The sequence below is a fragment of the Ostrinia furnacalis genome, unplaced genomic scaffold, assembly GCF_004193835.3.
Source record: "Ostrinia furnacalis isolate ACB-3 unplaced genomic scaffold, ASM419383v2 OfSCF1411, whole genome shotgun sequence".
Classification (NCBI taxonomy): domain Eukaryota; kingdom Metazoa; phylum Arthropoda; class Insecta; order Lepidoptera; family Crambidae; genus Ostrinia; species Ostrinia furnacalis.
In genome coordinates, this window is record NW_021131650.1 from 394,948 (window position 1) to 418,952 (window position 24,005).

Below are 24,005 nucleotides of genomic sequence, written 5' to 3' on the forward strand. Positions count from 1 at the left end.
ACATAACTTGCAACAAGTGATTATTTGATCTCTTATAACTTCCTTGAGTTGCATTTGTCGCGAGTCTAGAAAATAACTGACTAAAGTATAACTTCACGCTCATACTATTGTGGGACATGTTATATTAGAGAATAATAAGTGAGAATATTAAGATTTGGTTATGAGTATGGTTATTGGAACCTCCCACTTCCCCAAATTCCCCACTCAATTAGTGTAGAATGAAACTTAAGAAATATCAAGCAAAAGAGTCTTCTAGGCTCGAGCAAAAAATTAATTTTATTGTTTTAAGCACTAGGACAGGAAATAATTAGGTCTCTCTGTAAACAATCGCGTTATACTCTAAAATGAAATAAGTAGCAGTTTACATTTTTTTAAACTAACGAAAGTGAGTTATGGGCACACTCATTACTTCATATGGCCAAAAGAATGTAGATTATAAGTAAAATACTTACGCAAACAGTAATTTATTGTAAAATAATGTTTTGACTGGTATAGCAAATAAACGAATGTAAAAGACATGAAGCAGTGTGGGCGTAATTCTTAATTGCATTTTCATCGTAATTAAATTAAATCCGAGCTGCATTGAGTATTAAGAAACGTGTAAAGGAATTATTGAATAAGTAGCTTAAAAAGAATCTACCGTTAAATTCAACATAGGTACTTACCTACATAATACTTTCAATTGCAGTTGGATATTTTGTTAGTTACGTCGTGCTTAGGTATGAACATTCGCGTATCGCGTGTGATTTCAATCGTACCCTAATGGAAAGTGACCATTGCTCATTAAAATACTATGATGTACCTTTAAACTTACAAAAGATAATCTGAATAGACTAAGAATACTTAGAATACTTAGAAGCTTCCGTACTGTATAATTTATCTACTGTGGCAATAGCCACAGTAGATAAATTATACAGTACGGAAGCTTCATACAAACGCTCGAAATCAGACTCACGCACACAGACGCACGCTTTACACGAGCTCTAAGCGAACCTCGCAGTCCATCCGACGCGCGCGGGTGTCGCGCGCGGTGTGTTTTTAATAATAATTTTAAAATGCTTACGTCTGATTTTGTATAGTTCTTTCTTTGTAAAATTACGTAATAATTACGATTCTTAACAATTTAAGTGTTCTATTTGATATTAGATAAAGTAATTTGATTTGATAGTTTGTTTGTATGTAACATCTTATACATAATTAACAAAAAATAAAGACATCACAATATTATGTTAATTGTTAAACATTTTTTTTATTACCTTACACATTTTTTTTGGAAACTAAGTACTGATAATGGTGAAAAATCCAAAATGTTAAAAACCGGTATCGTTATAATCTTTCGGCTGAAACGAACAAACGAACGAAGATATTTGATAATTATTGAACCTAAATAAACGTTTTAATAAATAAGTAAGTAAAACCTTATTAATTTAAAAAAAAGATTACGAGTACAACCCTAACACTCAGTCGACGTGTAGGTATTTAACTCGACGAAAGGGCCTAGTTTCCGTACTGCTTTAGCTCATATACAGTGTGTCCNCTATAACTCGATTGATGGTTTCATTTAATTTATTTAAACCAGGTTACCTAAAATAATATTTTTTCGTTAATTTATGAAAATATCAAATTAGCCCGTAATCCTGTATCCTGATACATAAAGTTAGCCTATTAATTTAACACAGGTACGACTGTACTCAGTGTTGCACTATCAAATGCAATTGACGCTCCTCTATGCCAGGGTTTTTATGTTCCTGGTCAGGCTATAAAAGATATGAAGCAGTGTGGGCGTAATTCTTAATTGCGTTTTCATCGTAATTAAATTAAATCCGAGCTGCATTGAGTATTAAGATACGGGTAAAGGAATTATTGAATGGTCGCTTAAAGATAAATCTACCGTTAAATTCAACATAGGTACTTACCTAGATAATACTTTCAATTGCAGTTGGATATTTTGTTAGTTACGTCATGCTTAGGTATTAAAATTCGCGTATCGCGTGTGATTTCTATCGTACCCTGATGGAAAGTGACCATTGCTCATTAAAATACTATGATGTACCTTTAAACTTACAAAAGATAATCTGACTAGACTAAGTATTGCCCACATTCGGTTACACAAACATTGAATAAAACCTTTTAAACTGAATGCGTTTCTAGCGCTGCTTCTCATCACTGGCCCTTTGACCCGGAGCAATGGTAGAGTAAAGTTATGCCGGGACAAGCGCTTTACAAAAGCTTATTTTCAGAGTATATTAGATTTAGACTTTAAAACTCTCGGTTATTGGAGTAAAATGCACATTGTTGAAGTGCAAGAATATCAAGTATGATCCATGTAAGAACCACTTCTTAACTCTTTATTTCTTTCAAGACATATACTGATTAAACCCAATATCTACGTAAAGGTCCTGAGCCCCAACTAACAAGGTGTCCTCTTCCAGACCAGTTTACCCTGGACAGCGAGTACATCAAGCGGTACCTGGGCGAGCTGACGCCGGTGCAGGAGTCGCGCCTGCTGCAGCTTAGGAAGTGGATCGCTGACCTGCAGAAGGGGAAGGTAATACAAGAATACGTTTATAAGAAATGCTACTTTTTCATTCTTCTTTTTCTTCCTGGAAACCTGAACAGCCAATTGCAGCCTTCGAAGCAAATTCTTACAGCATACCTAAGTCCGCCTTGATCCGCATGATAGTAGAGGATAAACTCTTGACATAAGTAGCTATTCCATTTACTCTGTGAAATGGTGTACATACTTCAAATAAAAAACTCCTGCTCATCTTTGATTACCACTGGTTGGATTTCATTGCCTCTTAATTAAAGTTAGAGATCCTTTGGAGTTTTGGAAACGAAGGTTAGAATTCTTGTAATATTGTGTTTGTTGCGGAGTTCCTCCGAAAAACGTTATCCGAAGTTTCGAATGTTGCCATCCTTCTCACGTAAAGCGAGATGCTAGCATGAGCAATGGTGAGAGATATAAGACCTGAATCTACATAAACAGCGTTTCGAAGTAGTCCTGCTGTTCTTAGAAGCTTTCATATATGTTATACCGGTCATAAGTTATATATATGTTATACCGGTTATAAGTTACGTTGACCTCTAAACCACTTCTTCCAGGTGCCAAGCGACACGACGCTACTCCGTTTCCTACGCGCGCGAGACTTCAACGTGGAGAAAGCGCGCGAGATGCTCTCCCAGTCGCTCCTCTGGCGCAAGAAGCACCAGGTGGACCGCATCCTCTCGGAGTACGAGACCCCGGACGTCGTGAAGCAGTATTTCCCTGGAGGCTGGCATCATCACGACAAGGGTGAGATGACGTCACCATTGTATACTACAGAAACTGCCATTGGCTTCTGAATATCGTGCCTAATCTCCAACGACTAAAGACTTGAGTTGCCTGGACTTAGTTTAGCGGGGCAATCGAAACCGCACTAAGCTTCTTGGTTGGCCCATTGTTGTGCGTTGCTTGGACTTCGATCGTATTCTATCTTCGGTCCCGCTCTGTAAAAAGTCCTATAAGATATATCGTTGATGGATTTCGAAGTAGTTGCAGTACCTACCTACCTATACTTCTTTTTGATTTCAAGAAATGTAGTCAAACGCTCAGAATGCTAATGTAAAAGTTGTTCTTATTTGCAGACGGATGTCCGCTGTACATTCTCAGACTTGGCCAGATGGACGTGAAAGGACTGTTGAAATCCATCGGGGAAGACGGCCTCTTAAAGTTGGTGAGTTACCCTCTATCTAGACCAATTAAATACAGCTTTTATCTTCGCTGTTAAATTACAAATTTTTCAAGTATTCAAAGGTCCTATAAGGCTACCTCTTCTTTCAAGCTATAAGACATCCACAACTAGACACAGGTCTCCAAAGCAATTTCACAACGACTGGTCCCGTATTTTGTAAGATTCACAGTCTTTAAACTCGTGTCAATCAATTCCAGACTCTTCACGTATGCGAAGAGGGTTTAAAACTGCTGGAAGAGGCGACGCGCTCATCCGAGCACGCCGTCCAGTCGTGGTGCATGCTGGTAGACCTGGATGGGTTGAACATGCGCCATCTTTGGCGGCCAGGCGTACGGGCGCTTTTGCGTATCATCCAGGTCGTGGAGGCCAATTACCCGGAGACCATGGGACGCGTGCTCATTGTACGAGCGCCGAGAGTCTTCCCTATATTGTGGACCATTGTTAGCACCTTCATAGGTGAGTGAGACTGTCCTTTGACGCCATCCAGTCCAGTCCGTATCATCCAGGTCGTGGAGGCTAACTACCCGGAGACCATGGGACGGGTGCTCATTGTACGAGCGCCGTGAGTCTTCCCTATATTGTGGACGATTGTCAGCACCTTCATAGGTGAGTGAGACTGTCTAGAGTTGTTCTTTGACGCCATCCAGTCCAGTCCTTATCATCCAGGTCGTGGAGGCCAATTATCCGGAGACCATGGGACGGGTGCTCATTGTACGAGCGCTGATAGTCTTCCCTATACTGTGGACCATTGTCAGCACCTTCATAGGTGAGTGAGACTGTCTAGAGTTGTTCTTTCATGCCCGTGCCTCTGCTACTCATCATCCAGGTCGTGGAGGCCAATTATCCGGAGACCATGGGACAGGTGCTCATTGTGCGAGCGCCGAGAGTCTTCCCTATATTGTGGACCATTGTCAGCACCTTCATAGGTGAGTGAGACTGTCCTTTGACGCCATCCAGTCCAGTCCGTATCATCCAGATCGTGGAGGTCTATTACCCGGAGACCATGGGACGGGTGCTCATTGGACGAGCGCTGAGAGTCTTCCCTATATTATGGACCATTGTCAGCACCTTCATAGGTGAGTGAGACTGTCTAGAGTTGGTCTTTCATGCCTGTGCCTCTACTGTGCATCATCCAAAGGCCTTCGTGGAGGCCAGCTACCCGTACTGTAGACAAATGTCAGAACCTTTATTGGTGAACGAGTCTCAAGCGTGGTATTTGTGGAAGCTCGACTAATGCCACTTCTGGATATAATATCGTGGAGGCGATACACCCAGAGACACGTTAAGGACCGTAGATAATTGAGCACGTGTGCTCCAAGGCTTTTCCTATACTGTTGACCGTTGACAGCACTTGATGAGGTCGTTTGATAAGGTGGGTCGTGTATTGAATTACAATGCTAGTTGTCAATGTGAAATATGATGAGCGAGTATATATTTTATAACCTCCGGGTATGAAACGTTATCTAGATGCACTTTACATACATTTGTCCTTATCCAGTTATAAATAATATACTCGATACTCGTAGCTTTGCTAAGATTCTAGCTAGGTATTTCATTGATTCGTCAACAATTTATTCATTATCATTTCAGATGAGAACACTCGCAGCAAGTTCCTGTTCTACGGCGGCAAAGACTACCTTCAACCGGGAGGACTGACCGACTATATCCCCAAGGACCTCATCCCAGACTTCTTGGGGGGACCTTGCAAGGTACGTTCCTTAACCCGTTGTATTGGAGTGAAGCTTGTGCATGGATTGAAAGATATTTTTCATAGACTGTTATTGCATGGAACTGGACCTTGGAAGAATCCATCGGACACTAATGTTTGATAGTTCTCGCCTATAATCTCAGATATGAATTGAGATATTTACAGTAAATCACATCAATCAGTGGAAATTGATCATATTAAGGATAACAATATTAAAATATGAGTTATTTTGTGCTGGTAATGGATTGTTAAATCCCGTGCTGAACCTCCCGGTTTGAATCACCTGGGTAATTAATATTTTGAGGCTTTTATTTCAATTTTAGCCGACTACAAAAACTAAAGTTATGTTTTGTATTACCTTGATGTTTTTTTGTGATTTACTATCGGAATTACTTTAGTTGTTTCATGATTATTAGATTATACGTAGTTATATGGAATGAGTTACATTTAATTTTGATTTTCTTTTACAATACCCGCGGCAGTCGGACATAGTAATGCTGGCAGCGTTCGTCCCTCAACAGTTTTACGATATAGTACGCCGTGAGACAGACCTTATAATACTTGTGTGCACATGTACTTGTGCTCGTTCTCGACTAAAGCCCGGTCTGTGAGCACGTAGAATTTTGTCCAATGACCCCAAGCTACCCATCCTTATCGGTCGCGCGTAATTATATTGCTGTCGCGACTGTGCGACGGGCGCCCGCAGTGAGTGTGCGAGCGCGACAGCAACATAATTACGTGCTCACAGACCAGACTATACTTGTCATTGATATAATGTTCACTAAACTGTTGTTGTCATTCATTTTTCTTCACACAGTAGAAGTAACTGTGAAGTCATCACACGTGTACATCACATTAGTATGTGTTTTTGTTAGAATTAGGTGACACTACGGTTCGTATCATAAAACAAGACTCATAACTCAAAAAAAGATGCAAACTTTAATCCTTTCTTGAGCTTGAATCACATTTTGAGTGTGGTTTCTTAATACGACCTTACGTTTATTATCATACCCTGCATAGATGGCTAGGCTGCAAACGTTTATCACTTAACTTTTCTTAAGGAATTCCAGTATTTTCTTTTTGTTTTCTATTTCTAAACTCAAAAATATCTTAAAACTTAAAAATCCAAGACTATGATTGGATTCTTCAATATGATCTGTATATTTTTTATTTACTTTATTTCTCAAATCTATCTATACCCACAGGAGGATTTCAATAATGCGAATATTGTCGAATATTCCCGGTATTATACACCTCTACCTACTTCTAACATTAAGTTCTCTCGCCACAGAGCTTCGTGCACGAGGGTGGACTGGTTCCCAAGAGCCTGTATGTGGCGGGCGCCTTCACCGAGCGCGATGGAGACCCGCTGAGTGAAGACAGCGTCTACAGATGCGTCAGCCTGGGCAAGGGACAGGTAAACTTTTGCCCTTTTATAGAGCTAAGTAAGAGAGATGCATTACGCACGCGTTGTGGTGCCGCAACGAATGTCAACGCCCTTGCCCCTTGTGGCATGTCTTTCAGATTTTTTTGTAGAACTCGCACCGTAGTTACAACATAGAACACGTCGATCGATAGTCTGGAACCAGACTTGTAACAACTTCCACAGTAGTTATAAAGTATCGATTTGTTCAGGTGCACAAGGTGATCGTAGCCAACCGCGACCCGCAGAGCGTGCTGACGTAGGTCTTACAAAAAACAGAAAACTTTAAACCATAGAACTACACTCGTAGGTCAATAGTCTGACACCAGATATGTCCCAACCCCGCCACGAAATCAATTGAAATTGATCCATACTTTTACCATAAGATACATTAGGTACTACTTAATTTCACCTACAAAAAATTGTCCCTACTTTTAGTGGTTAATGCTGGCCGTCGGCACCGACACATGCCATTATGACCCGTTCAGCACTACTATTAACGCTCGTTTTTCTATGACGACCGACAGCGCTGCTCCGTTGAATAGTCGTACTAGTGATATTGTCGGTGTTGACGGTAGACAGCAAAAATGTTCATCGTTTGTTTTTGTGTTATTTAAGGTATCAAGGGTTCTATATTGGCTCACATAAAATTCNATGAATTTTAATTTCTGTGACGGGTCTGGGTGTGACTATGTATAATATTTATGTATTTAAAAAAAAAAGTATATAAGTAGTATATCCGTTAAGCTAGCACCCATAACACAAGCATTAAGTTGCTTACTTTGGGGCTAGCTGGCGCTGTGTGAAATTGTCCAAAGATTTATTTATTTATTTATTTATACTCGTAGCTTTGCTAAGATTCTAGCTAGGTATTTCATTGATCTTTGTCAATCATGTATTTATTATCATTTCAGATGAGAACACCCGCAGCAAGTTCCTGTTCTACGGCGGCAAAGACTACCTTCAGCCGGGAGGGCTGACTGACTACATCCCCAAGGACCTCATCCCAGACTTCTTGGGGGGACCATGCAAGGTACGTTCCTAAACCCCCTGCATGGTGGTGAAGCTTCTGCATGGATTGAAAGATATTTTTCATAGACTATTGTTGCATGGAACTGAACCTTGGAAGAATCCATTGGACACCACACCAATGTTTGATAGTTCTCGCCTATAATCTCAGACATGAATTGAGATATTTACAGTACCTAAATGATGTCATTCAATATAAATTGATCATTTTAAGGACATCAACTAAACATGAGTTGTTTTGTGCTGGTTTTGGATTGTTAACTCCCGTGCTGAACGTCCCGGTTTGAATAACCTGGCTAATAAATATTTTGAGGATTTTATTTCGATTTTAACCGACTACAAAAACTAGTTATGTTTTGTATTACCTTGATGATTTTTTGTGATTTACTTTATTACTTAATTACTTTAGTTGTTTTATTATACGTAGTATACGGAATGAGTTTTAATTTTGATTTTCTTTTACAATCCCGCGGCAGACGGACATAGTAATGCTGGCAGCGTTCGTCCCTCAACAGTTTTACGATATAGTACGCCGTGAGACAGTCCTTATACTTGTTTGCACATGTATTTGTGCTCGTTCTCATTGATAAAATGTCTAAACTGTTGTCACTCATGTATTCGTTCACACAGTAGAAGTAACTGTGAAGTGTTTCAAGCCATCACTCATGTTCGTCACATTCTATAGTCTGGTCCGGGAGCACGTAGAATTTTGTCCAATGACCCGAAGCTAACCATCCTTATCCCTCGCGCGTATGTTGCTGTAGCGCTCGCACACTCACTGCGGCCGCGCGCCCGTCGCTCAGTCGCGACAGCAATATAATTACGCGCGAGCGATAAGGGTATATTGGATATGGGTAGCTTGGGGTCATTGGACAAAATTCTACGTGCTCCCGGACCAGACTAGTATGTATGTATGTGTTTTTGTCAGAAGGTGTCAAGTTGTTACAGATCGTACTCTGAAACGGAACTCATAACTTGATTCCAACCCCAGCACTGATGCAGGTTTGAATTGAATTTTGATGGTTGTTCCATGTCTATCATCATACCGTACCTAGATGGCTAGGCTGTACGCAAATGTTTATCACTCATATTTTTAAAGCAATTCCAGCCACAATTTTTTTTTCTCTATTTTCTACAACTATTCGTATGCTGAAAAGTCGCCTAAAACTAAGATCAATGGTTTAATCGTCAGATTCGTTCCTTTATTATGATCTATCTAGACTTTAATTTACTTTTATATTAATAACGGGAAGTTTCACAGTAAAGTTCCAATAATGGGAATGTTGGCGACTATCCGCAGTAGTGACCAAAATATTGGTCTACCTACTTCTAACATCAAGTTCTCCCACAGAGCTTCGTGCACGAGGGTGGACTGGTTCCCAAGAGCCTGTACGTGGCGGGCGCCTTCACCGAGCGCGATGGTGACCCGCTAAGTGAAGACAGCGTCTACCGATGCGTCAGCCTGGGCAAGGGACAGGTAATCTTTTGCCAAACTTTGATAGAGCTAAGAATCATGTCACACAGGCGTTACGCGCGCGTTGTGGTGCCGCAACGAATGTCAACGCCCTTGCCCCTTGTGGCATGTCTTTCAGATTTTTTTGTAGAACTCGCACCGTAGTTACAACATAGAACTCGTCGATCGATAGTCTGGAACCAGACTTGTAACAACTTCCACAGTAGTTATAAAGTATCGATTTGTTCAGGTGCACAAGGTGATCGTAGCCAACCGCGACCCGCAGAGCGTGCTGACGTGGTCTGTCACAAGACTTGTCCCATCCCCCCACGAATACAATCAAAATTGATCCCTAATCCTGTAGCTATAAAGTATCAATTTGTTTAGGTACACGAGGTGATCGTGGCCAACCGTGACCCGTAGAGGGTGCTGACGTGGTCTGTCACCAGACATGTCCCATCCCCCCAAGAATACAATCAAAATTGATCCCTAATACTGTAGCCATAAAGCACCAATTTGTTTAGGTGCACGAGGTGATCGTGGCCAACCGCACACGAATTCAATCAAAATTGATCCCTAATACTTTTACTATAACGTACATAATATTTGTTTTGGGTGCACGAGGTGATCGTGGCCAACCGCGACCCGCAGAGCGTGGTGACGTGGGACTTACAAAAAAAAACCAGAAAAGTTTAAACCGTAGAACCACACTCGTAGGTTAATAGTCTGACACCAGATATGTCCCAACCCCGCCACGAAATCAATTGAAATTGATCCATACTTTTACTATAAGATACATTAGGTACCACTTAATGTCACCTACAAAAAATTGTCCCTACTTTTAGTGGTTAATGCTGACCGTCGGCACCGACACATGCCATTATGACCCGTTCAGCACTACTATTAACGCTCGTTTTTTTATGACGCCCGACCGCGCTGCTCCGTTGAATAGTCGTACGAGTGATATTGTCGGTGTTGACGGTAGACAGCAAAAATGTTCATCGTTTGTTTTTGTGTTATTTAAGATATACAAGTGTAAATGTTAATGTAGGTATGTTAAATTCAATCAATTATTTGTATTTGTATATTCTTTAGGTGCACGAGGTGATCGTGGCCAACCGCGACCCGCAGAGCGTGCTGACGTGGGACTTCGACGTGCTGCGCCACGACATCTCCTTCACGGTGTTCCGCACGGCGCACGACCTGCCGCCGGACGATGACAGCACTGGTAAATGACTAGACAAATAACGTCACTGTATAGTTCGAGCGACGAAAGTTGAGGCGAACACGATGCACATACTGACGCAATATTTTCACGAAACACAAAATCTAATAAACTCAAAGGTGACTGCCTGACTGACTGACATAGTGATCTATCAACGCACAGCCCAAACCACAGGACGGACCGGGCTGAAATTTGGCATGCAGGCAGATGTTATGACGTAGGCATCCGCTAAGAAAGGATTTTACGAAACTCCACCCCTAAGGGGGTAAAATGGGATCCACGCGTACGAAGTCTTGGGTGACCGCTAGTAAAAATATATTTATAGGCGCGATTCGACCAAACTTTTATCCGAGAATAACTCCTGGTATAACTGAGCGAGACAAGACAAAGCGTTTGATAATTAGACTACGTTAGACGTCAGCGCGGATACCCTCGATGCAGATACAAATCCTTGCTTGTTGATCGCCTCAACTTTCGTTGCGTGACTTACAAATGGTATAAATAAGCAGCAGCAAAATTTCTAATTTTCATATTTTACACTGGTTTATTACAATGTTTTAAATGACGTTTTGCTGAGAAAAGCTAGTTTTATGTTACGAATTGACAGTCCTGGAATTTTGAAAGTTTTATCATTAAAACCTTATTATGAAAGTAATACGGATTGAACCATTATTGGCCTGTATGCGACATAGAGCTTACAGAGGGTGGGCCCTACCGCGCCGACTACAGGCTCGTGCCGACACTGGAATATGTATGCTCGTGTAGTTTAATACCGAATGAGCGCCGATTGTATTCTCGTGTAGTGTAGTACTGAATGCCGCCGACTTTAGCAGGGGCTCGTATAGGCGGCGCAGTGTAAGCTCGTACCGACACGGGACTTTAGGCTCGTGCCGACATTAGACTAGACTGTAGGCTCGTGTAGTTCAGTACTGAACGCCGCCGACTTTAATGCCGCTCGCTGGTGGAGCGGCGCGGCTGNATTGAAAGCGGCTAATAACTTCATAAAATAACATCAAAGACATGAAAAATCACCTACCTAAAATTCAAAATTTCCAAAGCTTGGTACATGCAAAGCGGCACCCAAAGGCACAAGAATTGTAATTATGTCATCTTGATCGCCGTGTATGGTGCAATAGCTCATGTGAGTACCAGCCCTTCAGTTCTATTCAGTTTAAAAAAAATCCACTTTAAGTGTTTTTTTCCATACAAAAAAAATTAAAATATTTTTTTTCTCAGACATGGAGCTACTCATACCCTTCATACTATATTAGTAAAACAAAGGGAGGTATACTAAACACAATACATATTTTTATTTATTAATTTCTGACATTAAGTTTCTATGGTATGGGAGCTTCATTTTCAGACCACTGTGCGGCGGCATCGCATCGAATTTGGGTTCGTTGGATTTGTCTTTTCGAGCACTTTAGTACTAGATGATGTCCAGGGTCCTGATGATGGAGTCCGGAGGTGGCCATAGGAATTCCAAAACGAAACGGTGGAAACTTATCGAATTTGGGTTTGCTGGATTTGTCTTTTCGAGCACTTTGGTGCTAAATTGCATTGTAATTTAACCAAGTCTCTGAAATTGAGATGCTACTAAAAAGTGTAAAATAAAATTATAATAATTAAAAATCTTTAAAAAAACCGGTCAAGTGCGTGTCGGACTCACGCACAAAGGGTTCCGTACCATTGATTTATGAAATTAAAATTATTATTTTTTTAATTTTAAAGTTATTTGTATGAAAGATTACACGGTAATAAGCGGTTTACGATTTACGAGGTATTAAAAAAAAACCGGCCAAGTGCGTGTCGGACTCACGCACAAAGGGTTCCGTACCATTGATTTATGAAATTATTATTTTTTTAATTTAAGTTATTTAATTTTGTATGAAAGATTACGCGGTAATAAGCGGTTTACGATTTACGAGGTATTAAAAAAAACTACTTACTAGATCTCGTTCAAAACAATTTTCGTTGGTAGTTTTTATAGTAATGTACGTACATCATATTGTTTTTTTTAGATTTTTCATTTTCTGATTTTAGAAGTTAGTAGGCAATTTTTTTTTCACTTTGGAAGCGTCTGTCACGCAAACTATTCGGTTTAGAAAAAAAATATTTTAGAAACCTCGATATCATTTTTGAAGACCTATCCATAGATACCCCATACACGTATTGTTTGATGAAAAAAAAAATTTGAGTTTCAGTTCTAAGTATGGGAAGCCCCCAATATTTTATATTATTTTTTTATTTTTGCATCTAAATATTCTGCGGTTCATAGAATACATCTACCTACCGAGTTTCAACAGTATAGCTCTTAATAGTTTCAGAAAAAAATGGCTGTGACATACGGACGGACAGACAGACATGACGAATCTATAAGGGTTTTTTGCCATTTGGCTACGGAACCCTAACAAGCTTTTATAATGAAATGCAGTTGTACTAAAACGAAAAAAATAATTGTACTTATGCAAGGTTCAAATAATTTCCAAAGCTTGTAGCGCAAACATAAAAGAGGAATAAATTCCATGCGCGATACAAGCTTTCGAAATTATTTGAACATATTATTTTTTTCGTTTTATTATCATGTGTTAACGGATTAACGATTAACGTTAACTTGCGTTAACTCTTGCGAAATGTAACGTTTTAACGTTTAACGAAGTTAATTTTTTTATTAACGGTTTAACGATTAACGAAGTTAACTATTTGATTAACGGTGCCCAGCTATGATGGGAGATGCCTATTAGTCGGTACACAGAGTACCTTAATTCTACTGGTATGTAAAAATGTATCCCATCATACTACCCATAACACATACCCATAAATCTATCATAATCACCTCGGAATGAGATAGATGGTAAGATTCTGGAAGACGCAAAAGACGCCCACGCAAAGGTCTGCCACCGCCAAGTTCGCCAGGAAGAAGTTGGTGATGGACCGCAGGCGCCGGGACAGCGTCACCACCAGGATCACGAGTAAGTTCCCTGCAACAAAACATAATATTAGAAATTATAACTTTTTAGAGGATAATCGGCTGGAAGAGAATGCCATCTGGCATTAAGCTCGCCTTTTTGTAAGATCACTCTTATGTGTGCAATAAAGTCTTTAAATAAATAAATAAATCTTGGTTGAAAAAATAAAGGTTTAGCACATGTATCAACCCGGAAAAGGATCAAAAACTATATCGCATTTCGCCGCGCGGTCAACCGAGGCGAGATGTTTACGACGGTGAGGATAAGCTTGCGTTGCAGTACGGAGTTTCATACGATTCGGATCGATCGATCGATCGATTCGGATATAATGACGTCACGCGGCCTTGCGTACGTTGACTTTTAGCGGCAAAAACGGCCTATGTTTATTACTTAATATCTTCGTAAGTAATGGTCCGATTTGGATAATTCAAAAAGATATATCTTTCTTATGTCTACTTATGTAGTTTTATTGAATTTTCTACAACAGTACTGATCCTCATTGACCGCCTCGAGTTGATACGGTTACAATCCGTTTCCGGGTTGATAAGTGTGTAGGTATACCTAAATAAGCGGGAAGCCCTTCAAGTCCCCCGCGAATCGGGACACAATAGAAATCAATTGTTACGAGGTCTTTTGCGACCGCTTGGGGTTTGACGGGCTAGGCATCCCTGTAATAAATAACAAATCCTTTGCGAGTAAGCTGAAAACGATAGAAAAGTGGTATTTTATTTATTCTACTCGTATATTAAAAATCTGTCCGTATGTTGCAAAATTTTACAGAAATCCATTTCGAAGGATTCGGGCCGTAGGTATCGATTATGTTTGTTTAAACCCTAACTATGCAAAACATTGCTAGTACCTATTCAGAATTTCCATTCCAACCCTGCTTTTACATTTTGTTCAGCTACTTATTTCTACCGTATTCATACCGTGCAATGTCCGGAATCAATAAGGAAAATATAGTAAAACCTCGTCTGTTGAATAAGTAATGCCAAAAAGATTTTCGTAGCATAATAAAAACATAAGCTGTCCCCTGTGTTACTAAAAGGTATGCAAATAAAGGTAAGGATACATTAAAGGAACAAGGCTTAAATAAGGGGTTTTGTAAATGAGTGTCATGTCGCCAACCTTTTACAAAATTTAGGTTAAAACCATGCTACACGCGGAATGAGACGGGTGTGCACTGTGCACTGAGAGACCGCAAAGGACTTAGAATTTTATATAATTATTTTTTTACATCATTTACTTGTTTACCAAGGCTTTGACTTTTCACTTGAATTCTTTTCATCCAGTAGGTACGTACACACTCAAGTGTGTGCCTAGTCACATTGGGTCCGATTCTGTGGAATAGTGCGGTCAGATAGATCTTTTCCATGTCACCACACTCTATTTCGTAATGGTAACAAATGGGAATTCTTTGTAAAATTATTATTTTGCTTTTCAGCATTTTCTTTCTCCACACTTTACTAGGTTAGAGATGAAAATTCTTTATTGAATTATTATTTTGCTTTTAAATATTTTCCATTTTCACTGTAGTAAAGAAGAATGATGGATATGCCGATGTGTTAAGGACAAAATGGATATGCTGATTTGATAGGTTAGGGACGAATAAAATCCAGAATCAGGCCTGCATCGTGCGTGTGGTCCATTACCGGCACAGTAATGTGTTAGCCGCCAGCGCTGCCAGCTGAGAACATAATAGTCTTTTAGCTGCGCATGTCGCTGACAGATCGTCAATTTCAAATGGAACGTTCATTAGATGTACAATGTGAAGGATGCCAACTGGTATTGGGGCCTACTAAATTCAATGGGCGTGGATGCTAACGCGTTAAATTTGTAAAAAGTGCCTTAAAAAGATTTTAAATAATATTGCCCAAACTCATCTGAAACACTTTTTTCTAAAACATGCGGGCCAAGTTTCTATTCTGACAAATTATTATGCTCGTTGTGATAGTGCAGAGAAATATTTTAATTGCAGAATATAATTAAAATCTTCTTTTGCCTTCAAAAGACGAGTAATTACACTGGCGAAAACCTACTTATCTATTCACCTCATGACATATTATTATCATACCATCTCTTTACCCACATATGCGGTGAAATCGATGCCATTGTTATTCAAGTAGAATAATGTGCACTTCAGAAGTCGTTCAGAGTTTTCCAGGTAAATAAAACTCATGGAGGGTACTTTGAAATGGGTTTCAGTCGGCTTTTAGGCGTAAACTTTAACGCGTAGCGTGAAACGGGGTTAAGGGCGGACAAATGAAACGTATGAAAATGGTTATACAGGCTTAGCTCACGGATAATGGTTTCCGTATTCCAGTGTTCCCAGTATTCTTAACAGAGATTATGAAAAGCAGACATTATAATATCCTGGTAACATTTGTAACGTTCCTAAAAAATAACTTTTAGTCCGTTAATTTCATTATCAAAAAATATTGAACACGTATAGTTTTATTTGTCAACCAAACAAGTAGGTAATTAGGTACTAAGTTATGATGCGTTGAAGTTCCGCGTGACGTAACAAAGTGCTAAACTTTTAAGCACGTCACGGGCCCTTTCTTTTGAACTTCGGCGCGCTTTATCTCTTGCAAATTTTCATTAGTTTGAAAAAGTGAAAAACACGTGTGTCCAGTATTTTTCGTAAGTTAACCGGCGGACTAATTCAAACTCTTGCTTTTTTTTACCCAGGAAATAATAGGGATATTATGGTGCCGGAGACCGGCGTCACCTTCGGCCGTCTGAGAGTGCCTTAAACACGTTCCGACTATAAAGGGAAGATTGAAGATTCAAGTTCCTTTCTAGTAGGTAATAAAATTCAGTTATTACAAGACCAGTTAAGACTCAAATGACACGTGTTGTGTGTTGGTACCTAATGTTCGTAACATTTACTTCAGAATGAAAATAAAAATAATAAATATCGGCCCCATGGCGAGTGTGAAAAGTCGGGAAAATGTCAGAAATGTTAGTTTTTAGATATTTTTGCGAAATAAAATAAAGTTTTAGATACCTATCAGTAATTTCATGAAAATCGTTTTGAGTGTCTGCTTTTGCATCATTAGGAATACAATATATTTTTTTAAAGTTATCTAGTATCTAGTTACAGAAATGAGTTAACTTATTAGGTAAATAAACTTAAGACCCCGAAGACAGGTCATTAGCTCTTAAAAAACCTTTAGTCGTTATGACTAAGTTTTCAAACCCTGAGGTTAAGCTATTTGTAGACTTATTTTCTCTAAACTTAAGGTGGATTCGCTAATCTTTGTTTTGGGCCGCATTTCCACCAAAGATGAGCGAGTAACTAAGTACTGAGCGAGTTCAAAAATAACTTCGTGCTCATTTTCACTGTCACATAACCCTGTCTTAATATTTCAGATTGCTTGCTAACCAGCTTAGAGTCGCAATGAATATTTTCTGAAACTATTAAAATCAGCTACGTTAAACAGTTTCTATTAAAAATTAAAAGAATGACTGCACGCAGGAAGATTTAATGAAGTCTACAACGCCGCTTTTGTGGCGGAGTTTTGGGCTGACGCTGTGTAGGTTTGTTGTCGACACGACAAGAAGAAGAAGAAGAGAATGACCTAACGTTTTTTAGCGTAGCGTGACCTCACGTTACGTAGCTTTGTGTAAGCCTTAAACATCAGGTGTAACGTGCTCTAAGAAGTAAAGTACCTACTTAGTCTGTAAGGTAAACTTTGGATCAAGTTTTCCAAGAATTTATTGACATTATAGGAGTTTTGTTGAACTTTTTGAAACTAGATTTTTCTTAAAATTCTGCTCATTTAGAATCTAACGACTTTGTCAAATTGCTTTTATTTTTCAGAGTTACTCTTATAAGCCTATAGGCGTGTTTGAATATTAAAATACCACTAAATACTTAGTTAAAACGAAATTCAAAGTAGAATGAGATACGCAATTTGAACTACATAAAATTATAACTTAGTATGTAGTAGTATGATTAAAATAATCTTTAGAATTTAACAGGAAGTACAAGTTTGTTAAGGACACTGAAACTTAGAAAGATTAATGGCCCCTAATGAAACCTTTAAGTGCTACCATAGTAAGTAGGTGCTTTAAAACTAATTCAAACTCCTTAGCGTTACTTGTGTTTCAGGTGAACTTCATTGATCATAAGTTTAGGGCTATTACCCTTCGCATACTTTGGTATAATCCTTCGTCTCTTTGAGGGGATATGTTTTTAGAATAATGTTATTTTTATTGATGGCCAGCCAGATAATCTGCTGACGTATCGGGTTGACATGTTTGTGAGGAAAGCAAAACAAACGGGAAGTGTTTTTGTAGCTACATATGTACATAGATATGTTACAATATGTTGATAAGGTTATGTCTTTATCAAACTACATCACGCTTAGAAAAAAGCGACTGTTACATGATAAAAACAAAGCTTCCCAGAATTCTTTCGCTGTCCTTGTCTAACCTAAGACATTCCTTTGTACACTATACTGGAAGTGGCTAACAGATTGGTGCGAAAGCTAGCGAATGTTGTTCAAAATTGCGTTTAGGTACAGAGGCTCCGTTACGCAATCCGAGCACGTGCCACAGGTGCGTAATGAAAATATTCAATGAGCATCGTTTCTTTGGCGATTGAGAAAACATCCTTATTTATGAGACCAAGGTGAGTTGTAAAAGAGTAGAGTTGTGACATAGACGATTTTTTGAAACTTATAAACTACTAGCGGCCGCCCGCGACTTCCTTCGTACGCGTGGATCCCATTTGACCCCCTTGGGGGTGGAGTTGTGTAAAATACGTTCTTAGCACCTAGGTTCTGAAATGGGGGTTCCCATGTAAAATTTGAGACTCCTAGCACTTGTAGTTTCTGAGATTTCATGATGAGTGAGTGAGTCAGTCAGTCAGTCAATCAGTGACCTTTTGCTTTTATAGATATAGACTAGCGAGCTCGCTATAGCGACTCCTAGTCTTCGGTGATTCAGGCACGTGTTACGTAAGAATATTCAAGTTCAAATCTTCACCTGACAATAGATTTGGTGGTATTGAAATTCAATCAGTCACAGGCTTCTAGGAGGGTGCTAGCATACTCAAGTTAGCATCTGTTTTGAACGTCGCCTCCAAATACGGGTCTCAGACCCGAGTAACGAAACAACAACAAACACTCGAACCAATATCAAATATTATAGTCATGTGATTAGTCTAAATTTAAATTCAGACAAACAAAAGCCTCAATCTATGCTTGAGATGAAATTGAGTTTCAAACGTCATTTTATATTATGGAATATTCGATAACTTAGTTTAACTTTTTGGTCCCGACGCATAAGAAGAAATTTTGTATTTATTTACCTACAAACTTTGTGCCCACGGCTTTCAGCTTGTCGCTAATCGGCATAACTTTCGGGATGAGCCAATTTTACCTTATAGAAATTCCGTTGTCCCTCATAAAGCGCGGTTAAACGCCACCGCATGCTACATGAGGTTTTCATGGAATTTTCCATATAGGAGTCAATAAGCCTTGCTTATATTGCGAGGCACAACAGATGAATACAATTGCACATAGTTATTATGAACTACATACAATGCAACAATGCAATACTTCTTGTGTAGGTAACTATTTGTTTAACTAAACGCATATTTCGATTCATCTGGGGGCACGGCAGTGCCCCCACCAAGTCGAGCAAAAAAGCGGCACGGCCGTACCATCCTTTTCTCGAAGCAATTCAGGCCATTTTCGACCCCCTGTAACTTCGTTGTGGATTAAACTAGAAGACTGAATTTTCAGTAACCATGCAGGCATTGTAAAGACACGGTATATTTCAAATTTCATTCAAATTGAACCAGTAGTTTAAGAATTATAACGGGTCAAAGTTTCTTAATTTTGTCACTCACTGACTCACTGACTCACTGACTGACTCACCGATCATCAAAATTCTAAGGCACTTCTAGCAGACCTAGAAGCTTCAAATTTGGAATATAAGTAGTGTTTGGTGTATGAATCAAGGAAAAACTAAAATATTTGGGGGCACGGTAGTGCAACCGCCAAGTCGAGTAAAATTATTCAATTTCGGTCCAGTTTTCTAGATACATAACTGCTGTCTAGGCTTAGATTTTTTCATACAAATGTTTTTTCTCGCTAATTCCCGTTCCCGCAGGAATTTTGCAATATCCTGTTATAACTAAGCTTAAAGTTTACTAAGGTACCTGCTTGCCAAATTTCAAGCGTCTAACTTAAGCGGTTTAGATTTTTCATACAAAAGGATTTTCCCGCTAATGCCCGTTCCTGTGGGAATTCCTAAGTATCCTATAACCTGCCCAGGAGTATGAAGAATAATTGTACCAAGTTTCGTTAAAATCCGTCGAGTAGTTTTTGTTTCTATAAGGAACATACAGACAGACAGACAGACAAAAAATTTACTGATTGTATTTTTGGCATCAGTATCGATCACTAATCACCCCCTGATAGTTATTTTGAAAATATATTTCATGTACAGAATTGACCTCTCTACAGATTTATTATAAGTATAGATTAAAATTGTCTCTACCTTTAGCGGAGAATAATGTTGTGGCAGGCCTTTGTTCAAACGATCATTGCAAACGTTGTGATAGGGATAGAGACATGCGATTGATTGGTTTTACGAAGGTAATACCTACTAATAATAATAAAAACCACCGGTTATAGGGGCATTTTTTGGAGAAATGTAACAAATAACCAAAAAAACACGAATTTAAAAGCGGATTTTTTTCAAAAAATATCATTTTTTATTATTTGTTGGCCTTTTTTGTGTATTTTATGTATTTTTTTAGTATTGCCTGTTATTTAGCATTATTACTGTTTTTATTTCATCAGGATATACTGCTTAGTTTAAAAGTTATAACGTTTTCTTTACAATAAGTAATTGGAAGAAAAAAAATTCTATAAAAAATTAAAAAAAAAAACTTAAAAAAATTTTGACCTCTTTTTTGTCGATAAAAATAGGTCTAGTTTCATCTATTATCATATGTACACTTTAACGTGACTCACACTGTATTTCCTAAGGTTTTCATAATTTTAGTATTCTTGACTAGACCACTATACTACGAGTACCTATACATATAGGCTATAAATGTGTATAATGTAGTTGACAATAAGCCTTGAAACGCGATATTAGGCATGTGTAATTTGTGGAGACTGCCAAGTCCTATTACCATCGTTGCGTCCAATGACCGACTGCACCCCATGCCAGCAGCGTAGCCAAGTGCATTACTTTTATGGGACTGACGACCATTATCTTGATTCCTATTTCGTCGCCTGCTTACGCAATGTGGGATAATAATATTAAAATCATAACGAGAAGTCATTCTTGCTCCCGACTTATATTTCTAACAATAAATGAAGTGATAGGTAGGTTAAGCACTTCATACAATTCATTCATAATCCCACTGTTTATTATTGAGGTGTTCGTAAATATCTTATTCTACACAATACTCCGCTTTAGCTTAGGTAGAGCTCATAGAGAGTGAGTGAGAGAGAGAGAGAGATCGTAGCCTTACGATGGCCGCTGGGGTAGATAAGTTATTAAGTTCTCGAGTTGCGACCATGATCCGAATGATGTAGTCTGGGCAGGCCTCCTATTAGGTGGTCCGACGCTCTGGTGAAGGTCGCGGGAAATGAGTACCTGGATACTGGCAGCGCACCTTGGGGGAGACCTTTGTCCAACAGTGGACTTCATTTGACTGAAACGTACCTACCTAACACAATGAACCTTTTTTTTAATAACGAGTCAACAGGAATTTAGTGATTGGTTCAATAAGAATTAGATAAACATGGGTTATCCCGTTAAGAAATTGGTCTTTGGCTAGCGATCTATGCAGACATGACGCCGGTGTCACCGAGTACCAGAAATATAAATAATAGTTTCCACTTGGCAACACGTCCAGGCAATTTTGCATTCTTATGATAGTTCTGTTTCATATTTTCAGTGCCATGGAATAATGTAAAATACTTTGTTGGTATTCCTACCATGATTAAACAGAACCTGAGAGGGAAATAAGATTCAAGAATCATATTTATATCTATTGACACGTTTCAGTATCTTGTTAAAAGTTCGATAGTTTATCTTTAATCCTTTAAATGTAAGGCAAAAAGAAACATTTCAGAGTTAAGGCATCAAAAGAAAAGCAGAAAAAGTCAATCACTTTAATTTGTAAGGTTATAAAACGAATTCTTTCTAAAAGCGTCTATTAAGTTAATTAACAAACTTTGTGCAGTTAAGCCGTATTAACTAAATGGCTTGTAAATGATTTGCGTTGGCGGCACTTACCTACTTTAGTTTAAATAATTTAACAGTACCTACCTAAAAGTGTCTGTTGTGAAACTTAATTAATCGTTTCAAAATATCTTCTCTCTAACTTCTTACTGAATACTTCTACCACAAAGTAAAGGATGGATAATTTCCAACCAATAACTAATATGATCATAGAACTGCTGACATGGCTCAGATTTAAAGGTTCATCACCTTGGACTTCTTCGTGGTGAAATAAATAATCTCCTCGATCCAAGTAATGAGAGTAAATCATTTCTATGATGCCCCCTTCCACAATTTTACTTAAAATATGACTTACTGGAGCTCGCAGAGGGGCGAATTTCTTGAAATACAAAACAGCTGGACTGTTGACAATTTTTTCAGGCAATATTTGCAGTCGTTTTGTGCCATTGTACCGCATCATGCTGTGTACCATGAACTCTTTGTTCACTGCTATAACAAAATCAGAAGCTCCATTTAATAGTTCATCTAGAATGAGCTGGGATTCGCCAAATTGTACAATATCCCATTTTTCAAATACGGTTTCATCTTCCGAATAATAATCGCGTAATGACTGCAATCCACCGAAATGATAATTCTTTTTTAATACCTCATCGAAATTTTGCAGGTAATCCTCATACAATAGAACCTTCATAGAGCTTACAAGCGCAGCTTGGTACGCTGTTCTTATAATATAGCAAAACCATATCCAGCTGAGAATTATGACCCTTAACGTTACTTTCGAGGGTAGTCTAACCAGAGGCATTCCCAAAAACACTGCCCACGAATAAAAAAATAAACTAAAATGAGTAGATCCAATACTTAGAATGTGTCTAATATCCTCCCATAATTTAGTATTCATGAAAAAGTTCATTAATATTATGACAACAAATATACAAAACAGAGCTATTCTGGATTCAACTTTTAAAGGATAAAACAGTTTCTCATACGATGGACTAAGGGCAGGTAATCTTGTTGCCCATACTATATCGATACTCGCATACGTGAAGGATATTTGGAAATTCCCGTTGATCTGTGGAGTGAGAGGTGCTGCACACAATGAAACGTGAGCTCGTTTATTGAACACGTCCCCTAAGGATCCCGTCCAATTATGATCTTTGTAATAGCCCCATTCATTGGATTCTGCAGTTCTTATCACCAATGTTGCGTTTAGTATTTCTGAAACAAGTTTTATTATGTCACCATCGGCACCAGATAGAACGAGAGTGCCGTTCGTTCCGTTTGTAAGATGCGTGAATGGAGGTTGCTCCAATGTAGATACAATAAAGGCACATTTATGCATGTTACTGTATTTCTCCGGATACAAATTCTTGAAACAAACGTCGTTGTTACAGTTGGAAAGTTCTATTAGTATCGGCTTATTGTTCCTACAATTTCCTGGGAGCACCGGGAAATAGGTAAATACCAAAGGTTCACTCCCATATTCAGTTGGTTTCAAATAAATTACATTAGGCATGAACAAGCGTGAAAATGTATTAAACATGTCATGTTCATCACATTTGTAACTCGCAGATGAGCAGATTATAAGGAACATAGCAGTGTTGTCGTATCGGTTCTGGATTAGCCACTGCAAAGTTTCTGATATTTCCGTGGTTTCTTGTCCAAAGATAACAAATTGAGGAACATGTATATGATGTTTTGGGACGAACTTGCCCAGTTTTAAATACACAGTTTGATTGTAGCCCCTTAAAAATGGATCTACGCCGATATTAAGCATGGTATTAAACATGACAAGTGTAACGAACCGCCACTCGAAATTGTAGAAGGCTACTTTTGCTGCTATAGTACCAATCTTCACTATAGCTTCTGGATCTTCGAGTTCACCGACCAAATCATCGGGATTGTCAGATGTTTCAATTTTATCCGAATACACGTCGACGTCCATGTTTGCAGTTGTAGCAATAAGTAAAGCAACATGCCGTGCAATCTGTTATCCGCTACATAGTAGTTATAACAGTGTTAATGTAGCTTCTAATTGCGATTTTACATGTTGCTTTGTTATAAAAAGTGAAATAGTAGATAAATAGATAAAATAATTTCCTAGGTATAAATTCGTCATCAGTCAGTGAGCAATGTGGAGCAATTATGAAAATGGACGGTTCGATAATATTTATGGATGAAATGATTTAACTTTACAACATACAATACCAGTTGTTTGAAAAATTGCATCGTTACAATATTAGCTTG

At 38.7% G+C, this 24,005-nt stretch overlaps 2 protein-coding genes across 3 annotated transcripts in view; one reads left to right on the forward strand and one right to left on the reverse strand.

Annotated features, from left to right (window-relative positions):
• LOC114352638 (protein real-time) overlaps positions 1-10,598 on the forward strand; it is an 82,668-nt gene extending 72,070 nt beyond the window's left edge. For both annotated transcript variants that reach the window (XM_028304312.1, XM_028304310.1), the window contains 7 exons: positions 2,433-2,548; positions 3,106-3,295; positions 3,628-3,716; positions 3,932-4,190; positions 5,325-5,443; positions 6,734-6,859; positions 10,443-10,598. In XM_028304312.1, coding sequence (XP_028160113.1) covers positions 2,433-2,548; positions 3,106-3,295; positions 3,628-3,716; positions 3,932-4,190; positions 5,325-5,443; positions 6,734-6,859; positions 10,443-10,583 — 1,040 coding nt within the window. In that variant the 3' untranslated portion in view covers positions 10,584-10,598. The remainder of the gene's footprint in view (positions 1-2,432; positions 2,549-3,105; positions 3,296-3,627; positions 3,717-3,931; positions 4,191-5,324; positions 5,444-6,733; positions 6,860-10,442) is intronic.
• A 2,806-nt stretch (positions 10,599-13,404) lies between these two features.
• On the reverse strand, positions 13,405-23,703 carry LOC114352646 (uncharacterized). Its single transcript, XM_028304319.1, has 2 exons — positions 22,011-23,703; positions 13,405-13,553 (listed from the first exon to the last, which is right to left on the reverse strand). The coding sequence occupies exons 1-2, from the start codon at positions 23,701-23,703 to the stop codon at positions 13,405-13,407; spliced, it is 1,842 nt and encodes a 613-aa protein (XP_028160120.1).
• Between the last annotated feature and the right edge of the window lie 302 nt (positions 23,704-24,005).